We start from the raw sequence: 8,272 nt of genomic DNA, 5'->3' as shown, positions 1-8,272 counted from the left end.
AAAAAAAAAAAAAAAAAAAAAAAAAAAAAAAAAAAAAAGAGATTTCCTCTTTAAAAAAAAATTCAATAGCCGAATCTCACTGACTATTCTTAGATCCCAGTGCTAAGTTCTTCCCTTGTTTATGAGGCGGATCAACCATCTCCAGCAACAGCTCACTGTGCCATGTACTCATGCAAAGCTTGTATACACATCCAGGTGACAAGATGGGTCTGGCTGCATTCTGGAGAAGAGGAGGCTCAGGGGAAGATCTTACGGCTCTTTACAACTATCTGAAATAAGGTTGCAATGAGATGGCTATCTCATTGCCTTTTCTCCTGGATATCAGTGACAGAATTAGAGAGAATGGCCTCAGGTTGTACCAGGAGAGGCTCAGGTTAGATATTAGCAAACATTTCTTCTCAGAAAGAGCAATGAGGCAGTGGCACAGGCTGCCCAGGGCGATGGTAGAGTCACCATTCCTGGAGGCGTTCAAGAACTGTGTGGATGTGGCACTGAGGAACGTGTACTGAGCACGGTGGGGATGGACTGATGGTTGGACTTGACCTTTAGAGGTCTTTTCCAACCTTGATGATACTACGAGAGGGAACAACACCATACACAACACAGGTACATACAAGTCTTCTCTCTTTGGTGTATGGGAACACATTAAAATCTTCTGTTTTCATCATAAAAAAAAAAAAGTCCTGTGAATTTTCACCACTAGTATTGTGTTTTTAAATTTCCATGTATATTTATTCCTCTGAATGATGAGGGGAGATCATTTGGTTTCACAAGCAGACAGCAGCAGCAGCTCAAAATGCAAATGTCCCAAGTGGCTTCTGTCACTTAAAAAGCAAACTAAATGTACGTAAGATTCACAGAATAATTTATATGGGGAAAAAAAAAAAAAAAAAAAAAAAAAAAAAAAGAAAACAACAGCACAACAAAAGGAGTGAAAATAAAGGGAAGAGATCAAGGGCAGACACCAGGTCAAACAACGTCTGCAGAGGCTTTACTGAAAACTTCAGATGAGAACCACACAATCACAGGGATTGGGAAGGGACCTCTCGAGATCATCTAGTCCAACCCACCTGATAAAGCAGGTTTCCAACAGCAGGCTACAAAGAAAAGTGTCCAGGCAGGTTTTAAATACCTCCAGAGAAGGAGACTCCATAGCTTCTCTGGGCAACTTGTCACCCTCAGAGTAAAAAAACTTTTTCCTCGTGTTCACATGGAACTTCCTGTCTTCCAGTTTGTGCTTGTGCCCATTGCCTCTTGTCCTGTCACTGGCCCCACTGAAAAGAGCCCAGCCCCATCCGCTTGGCTCCCTCCCATTAAATATCTATAAACATCAATGGGATCCTCCCTCAGTCTTCTCTTCTTCAGGCTCAACAGTCCCAGCACTCTCAGCCTTTCCTTGTACTGGAGATACTCCAGTGCCCTCTTCATAGCCCCCCATGGGACTCTCTTCAGCAGTTCCTTTTCTTTTTGAACCGGGAGCCAAGAATCAGAAAGAGTTCTCCAGATGAGCCTCACAGGGCAGAGAAGAGGAGAAGGATCACCTCCCTCGATCTGCTAGCCATGCTGTTTTGAATGCACCTCAAAGAACATGAGCTGGCAAGAGCAACCCATTAGCTCCACGCCAGCAGGACAGCTATGGAGTGCCAGCCAGGATGGTCTTCACTTCCTATCTGCACTGTAGCATGGTCTGATCCTCTGCAAGGAGGCTCTCGTTTCTGAAGAAGTCTCCAACTAGTCCTTCATACTTTGCTTTGAAGGCACATTATATCAGTTGAATAGTAATGCTTAAAAAGACTGGGTTTCCCTTGCCATTTACCCACCAGGTACTCAGTCAGGACTTTAACCCATCTCTGCGAATTCAAAGCACACAGATGTGCTACCCAAAGGCACTTATCTAGTGGTTGTATTGTGTCCTATTATTATTCCCTTGCTTCCTCCCCAAGATAGGCTTGAGCAGACCTGGATTGCCAATCTTCATCCATGTCACCTTCCACAAAATTAGATCAAGCTGTCCTTTGGAAGCTCAGACTAGATACTTGAGGACTCTGTTTGGACAGACTCATGTTTCCATCCTCCCAGAAGGACAAAAATAAAACAGCAGAGTTTGTGGATAAGCATTACGTGACTGGATTTAAAGAAAATAATAAATAAATAAAGTAAATTACATTCCTTCCTTTCTTTCAGAGCACTGAAAACTTATCTGGGGGCTACTCAAGCCAGGAAGGAGGTGTTCTCCTTACATGCAGCTCTTCAACCAGCTAACTCAAAAAAAAAAAAAAAAAAAAAAAAAAAAAGGGGGCTGGGAGAGGGGGGAAATCAAGCAGAATCCCGAGAAGATAAACTCAAGCCAAGGGAATTTCTTTCACGTTCAAATTATGTGATACACACAGAAAATACTACTGCTTTTTCATGAACTTTGACATGCTTGGAAAAACCTGAGGCAAATTCTCTTTAGAAAGAGTCAGAACTGGAAGGGACTATTTTTCTGTGAGTAAAGAAACAGTGGAAGGAAAATTAAGCAGCCATCACATCCAAACATAAAGCCATAATAATTTTTAGCATTACTGAATACAAAAGCAACCCTGTACCTTCAGTTCCTCACCACAGAAAATAAAACTCTTCTCCTTGAAATATAAATACACCCCACTGTAGTGTCTTTCAGGACTGATTTCTGCTTGAGTTTTACATCAGCACTGTCTGGAACACTCTCTGATAAAAAGTCAGCACCACTTTGCACACATCAAGCACCACGACTGCGAACAGAGGGAAGATTTCAAAAAGGAGTGGACCAACAGCAAGGAGAGGGAGGGAGACAACGCTCATGCAGTTTTCCTTCTGCTTGCAGAAACCTCCTTTCTCTCAGGGCATGATCTGGCAGCTGGGCCACCCCACCCTTCACAGTATGGCCCAAGACACCAGAACGAAGCCAGCACTGAGCAGCACTTGTCCCAGGAAGGAGAGGACCGCCCTGATCACTTGGCCGTGGTTGAGCACATGAAGCTGAGCACCTTCATAGTGCCTTACAAAGGAGCACATAGACAACAACTCTGTAGGACAGATGCAACAACATCCCATGGCCATTTTGTTCAAACCTACCAGCATTTGAATTAAAGCACAGATATGAAGTTAACATCTCAAATTTAAGACTCAATAACACAAATTGGCTCACGAAATGATCTCAGTTTCCCTGTGAATGGTAAAATCAGCACAGTATGAGTGCATGCAAATAGGGCCAGATAGCTTTTGTAGTCACTGCAAGAACTTTCAAGAATTACTAAGCATTCTCTTAAGGAGATTCAATTACGACATCTTCCTTGACTATTCTGAAGAACAGTTATTTATTTATTTTTAGCCTAAAAGTTGTTTCAATAACACATAAAAGTCACACCTCACTACCAGTGTACTTGAGGGCTGAGGCCATATGCAGTTTTAGTTGACCACAGATCTCTGCAGAGAGAGAAGCTCCTCTGTCCCATTTTGCTCCTCTTCTCTCAGAGCAGAAGCAAAGCAAGAATGGCTGCATTTTAATGAAAATACTCAGACAGTAAAACCACAGGCAGGGTAAGCTGATGACAGACGTCGAACCAACACCAACGTATACGTGACCTCACAGCACAGCACACAGGACTCTGAGCTGCTTACAGGAGATGGGTTCATCCTACCCACTCACCACAAAGCCGTGCCATCAACTAAAACCAAAGTGCTAGATACTTACAGTGTAGCTTGTGGGTTCTAACAGAGCCCACAGGACAAATGATCACAATTTATGTATACTCCAACTTATTTTTTTCTTTAAGATGGTTGAACAGCACTATCCGTCTGAGCTAACAGAGTAGTATGCCATTTAATCATTAGCTTAATGGACCACAATAATAAAAAAATAATCTGACATTGACAAAATTTACAATTCAAAAGACACCAGCGTATGCTTTGCTACACTCTCACAATGGATAGAACTGGAAGTACAACAGCCATGAAAAACTGAATGGAAAGGAGGAAATTACCAGGCGTTCCATCTCCTGCTCCCGAAGCCGCTCTTCCCGCTGCCTCCTGTGATAGTCCATGAGGTCTTCTCTCCCTGAAATGGAGCTGATGCTGTTCTTACGCTCTCTCACAGAAGTCTGCAGTGAGTTTGGTGTCTGTCTGTAACTTTCCAGGTCTGTATCATCAAACTCCATGGAACTGGTGGAGAGGTTTCTCCTGACAGAGAATGATCTGTCAAAATCCACAGGGGAGAATGAACTACTGGGACTCGTGCCTGAGAGTCCAAGTCTATCAAAATCATCAGGAATATACGAGGAAGAAGATGCTAAAAGCATTTTCTTAGCAATTCGAGGGCTTGCAGGAACACTGAGAGTTGAACTAACGTAGGGATTATTCCCAGAGAATGAATTGGCATGTGGTAAAACCCCTGAGCTGCATGAAGAAAAATTCAGGTAATTATCAGCATCTAAAGCATTCTGAGGTAGATCCTTTTCTCCAAGTTTTTTCCTTTTAGTATTACCCAAAGAGTTTCTTGGGGGCAAACTTAATGGCATCAATTGGCTTTCGGTTGATTTATGAAGCCTGGGTAGGGAACGGCTGTACATTCCCATATGACTTAGAGATCCACCAGAGTATTTCCTAGGGCGTGAGGCCATCGTCTCCATCATCACATCCCTGTGTTTAACTGGCTTTGCATGAAGGGTCAGACCATCATCAATATTCATTCTCCGACCTTGCTTGGGACTAGAAGGCATGCTGGCTGCCCCTGAATTGCTAACAGGGGAAAGCATCAGCTCACTCCCTGAGCTGCCATTCCACATTGTAAGAAGAGAGCCTGAGATCTTCTTTGTGTCCAGCATTCCTGGCAAGTAGACATTGTCATACGACTTGTTCTTCTGGCTATACTTAGAGTAGTAAAACTTATCTGCATGTCCAAGAGCTTTTTCATTTTCTCTGTTGGCATGAATATCAAAGTCTGTCCTTCCTAAATTGTACCCACTGAGGGATGGAGATGTGCCTGACAGGGAACTCAAATGCTTTACAGAGAAGCTTTTATCTGGAAGATACGGACTTTCACAAGGGAAGAGCTTGCCTCCTTGAATTTTGGTAACAGAGTGTATATTTTTAACGCTGGTGGAAGGACTGGGTTTAGCCATCATAGGTTGTGAAAGGGTTAAGTAAGAACCAGCGCAGTCCCCGTTTGTTTTAAATTTGAGACTTGATGAATATTTCTTCGTGTTGAGGTTTTCCATAATATCCTGGAGACCGTTTTCAAGGGAATTCACCACAGAACCCTTTCCCAAACTAGCATTTTGTAATTCCATCTGGTTTTGTGTGTGGCTGTACTCTGCCATAATCTTACTGGAATCTGCAAGGAAGAGAAAACAGGAAGAAAAAGTTCTTAGTGAATAAGTAACCTCTTGTATATGTATGTCTGCATATTAACTTGAAAAGAATGCTTTTCCTAAACATTATCATGCCTGTAATAAACGTCTCAGATCATTACAGAAAGCAAGATATAAGCAATCTTCTAATCTCTACTTTAGCAAAAATTGTAGCATAACAGAACAAAAAAGAAGTAGAGTCATTACCAAATTCACATCGCAGACCAGCAATAGAGCTGGGAAGATATCAGACTCTTTCTTTGTTGTCTTATCCATTGCAGGACTTTCAGTCTTCCTGTAAGCCTGAGTCTCATAAGATGTTATTTTTCTGATTTTTTACAGCTGAGGAACTGAGATACACAGAGAAGATACAAAGCTAGTAGCAAAGGAAAGAACTGAATGCAATTCTTTCAGGATACAGGTCCTGTTCTGGGTGACTTTTTCTTTTAGCTTGTGCAACTAATGCATTCGAGCCCTCAATAAAGCTCAGTTCAAAGCTCACAAAGCATTGGCTACCTTTCTGCTCCAAGGTCTGCCATGCAAAGCTTCACAGAAAATCAACACCTGTTCTTAAAGATGTTTCAGCTCAGCACTCTGATGTTCTTAGAATAAAAATCTATGTAACTACATCTGCAGAGAAAAATGGAAAGGATTGTCCCAAGCAAGTATAACGTTAGGATCCATGAACAATAAGAATCATATGAGCATTAAAAAAAAAAAAAAAAGAAAAAAAAAAAAGCATGGACAGGAGTTTCAAAATGCAAGTCCACTACCTAAGCTCAGAACTGTAACTTACATGCTGGGGTGGAACACAGACAAAAGATAATTTTGTTGTGCTGGATGTTATTGTTCAGTGACACGTCAAGCTCAAGCCTACAGCTGTGAGTCCCACTCTGCAGACAGCAGACAAAAGAATTCAGCTCCTGACAGCATCAGTCACTGCAGGAGATAAACAGGCCCTTGATGTAAAAATGGCACCATAAACATTGCCAACAGCTCCTTGGATGAGCCACGCTGTGCTTTGAGCTAATAAGGCAACCACTCTTCAGTGTCAGTTCCTGCAGAGTCCCTGAGCACAGCTTCTGGAAACGTGGGTCAGCTCTGGGATTTTCTCTTGGCTCAGTCGCATTCTACCTGTGACATCAAACCACCTCAGGATAACCTAATCTCAGAATGTCACTCTGCAAGAAAACCTAACATCCTAACCTGTAAAGTGCTTTTAAAATCCTCTGAGGTGATCCTTTAATCCTCTTCTGAGTACCACTTCAATTATACGAACCCAGACACAGAATTTGGATTTCTGCTCCCCACTGGAACTGCAGAGCAGAAGAGAGATGATCCAGTTTCACTGCAGTTTAAACATTAGGTGGGAGGTGGCAATGCATTCTTTGAGTGAGTCCCTGTTTCTGGAACCTTTGTTGCTGACAGTAATCTCCTGGATTACTGTCCTGAGCATCATTCAATATATACCTATTCAACAGACTTCTGGAAATGAGTTCTCACTCTACACCACCTATGGTGAGCCTAAATGCATAAAAGAACGTTCTCCTCAATTCCTAAGGAACAAATCTGTACATTTAAGAACAAAGGTAATCACCATCAATAACATGATTCAATAGGCAGAAAAATGGTCAACCTTATGAACACGAAGTCTCCTTGTGCATGGCATATCTGGCTAACCACGTGTTAACCACAAGTCCTACTAGTGGCAGAAAACACTATCTTTTAGCTTCAGGTCCAAACCTCAGATTTATCACTGCACAGAATTTAATATTTTTCTTAAGCTGACTGATGTTATTTGCTGTAATTTTAATGCATTCGTTTTGATGGTACAATTAAGTTGCCTTTGAACCAGTAAGTTCAAGAACTCTGTCAGATCATCACTGCTGTGAGTCAGCTTCTTATAATGTGACATTTTACTTGGCATTTTTAACTGCTTTCTTAAGTTCTAATGAACTGCAGCAATGAAGTGCAAATGAACAAAAGGAGGAACGTGATTGTGTTCAAGACAAAACAAAGCATCTGAAAAAGATCAAGCACTCATCGTATCAGTGGTGTTATGAGGAAGAAGATGTAAGAGCTGTTGGAGAGAAAAAAGCACAATGTATACACCTTGTGTTTTATACTTCCATTGCACAACATAGCCTAACTTCCAAGCACCCTTTCCTCTTCCCTTTTCCAGATCTCTCTTAAAATTGAGAGTTAATCTCACATCAAGAACATACTGTCCAGATTGTAACTTGAACACAGCTGAAGTTCAACTGGCTTTGCATAAATTCCATTGACTCCTATATAAATAGCTTAGCAGACACACTAATGGCACACTGTAATTGTTTATTACTCCCTTGCAACACCAGTGGGGCACATCTCATTCTGCGAAGACTAACCGCTTTTGCCCAAAAACAAGTTAGCTCATGGAAACTTTCAGGCTCATTCACTACAGCAATGAAGGGTTCGTTGTACTTTAAATCCAGACATACATAATAAAAAAGGTCACAATACCTTCATGTAGTCATGTGGATTCAACTTTCCTCTACAACACCTAATGCAAATTCTACATTTTCAGTTCCAGTACGAGTGCCCACAATCTTAAGGTTAAATCCCAACTGGACTGCAGTGCACGTTTAACTGAATCTTAACTTCTTCCCACAAGCTAGATCATGTTTTGTTTTGTTAATTTGTAAGGTAATGCCTGGGATGAGGCTTTGTGAATAAACCATGATTTGTTGCATGTTCTGTCTGATGCTGCCTTCACAGCATCCGGGGCAGGGAGCTCCAGCCCTTGAACTGTATAGGATCTGTCCTGCCCCAAGGTCAGCCCAAGCTCACACTTGGTAACCTTCAATGCACAGTTCAAGGTTTCCCTACTCAGCAAATCACGTGCTGCCAGGGGCTATACAGAA

General features: G+C 41.9%; 1 protein-coding gene across 11 annotated transcripts in view; it reads right to left on the bottom strand.

Moving 5' to 3' along the window:
- PHLDB2 (pleckstrin homology like domain family B member 2) overlaps positions 1-8,272 on the bottom strand; it is a 140,570-nt gene that overhangs the window by 49,329 nt on the left and 82,969 nt on the right. For 10 of the 11 annotated variants that reach the window (XM_042810690.1, XM_042810685.1, XM_042810684.1 and 7 more), the window contains one exon: positions 4,005-5,353. In XM_042810690.1, coding sequence (XP_042666624.1) covers positions 4,005-5,353 — 1,349 coding nt within the window. Of the gene's footprint in view, positions 1-4,004; positions 5,354-5,576; positions 5,599-8,272 lie in introns of those variants that run through there. The other variant, XM_042810693.1, reaches the window with a different exon arrangement.

The sequence above is a fragment of the Centrocercus urophasianus genome, unplaced genomic scaffold (assembly GCF_019232065.1).
Source record: "Centrocercus urophasianus isolate 14NV4802_14NV808 unplaced genomic scaffold, USGS_Curo_1.0 seq_12, whole genome shotgun sequence".
Lineage (NCBI taxonomy): Eukaryota > Metazoa > Chordata > Aves > Galliformes > Phasianidae > Centrocercus > Centrocercus urophasianus.
The sequence above is the reverse complement of the archived record's forward strand: the minus strand, read 5'-3'. Positions and strand labels throughout refer to the sequence as shown.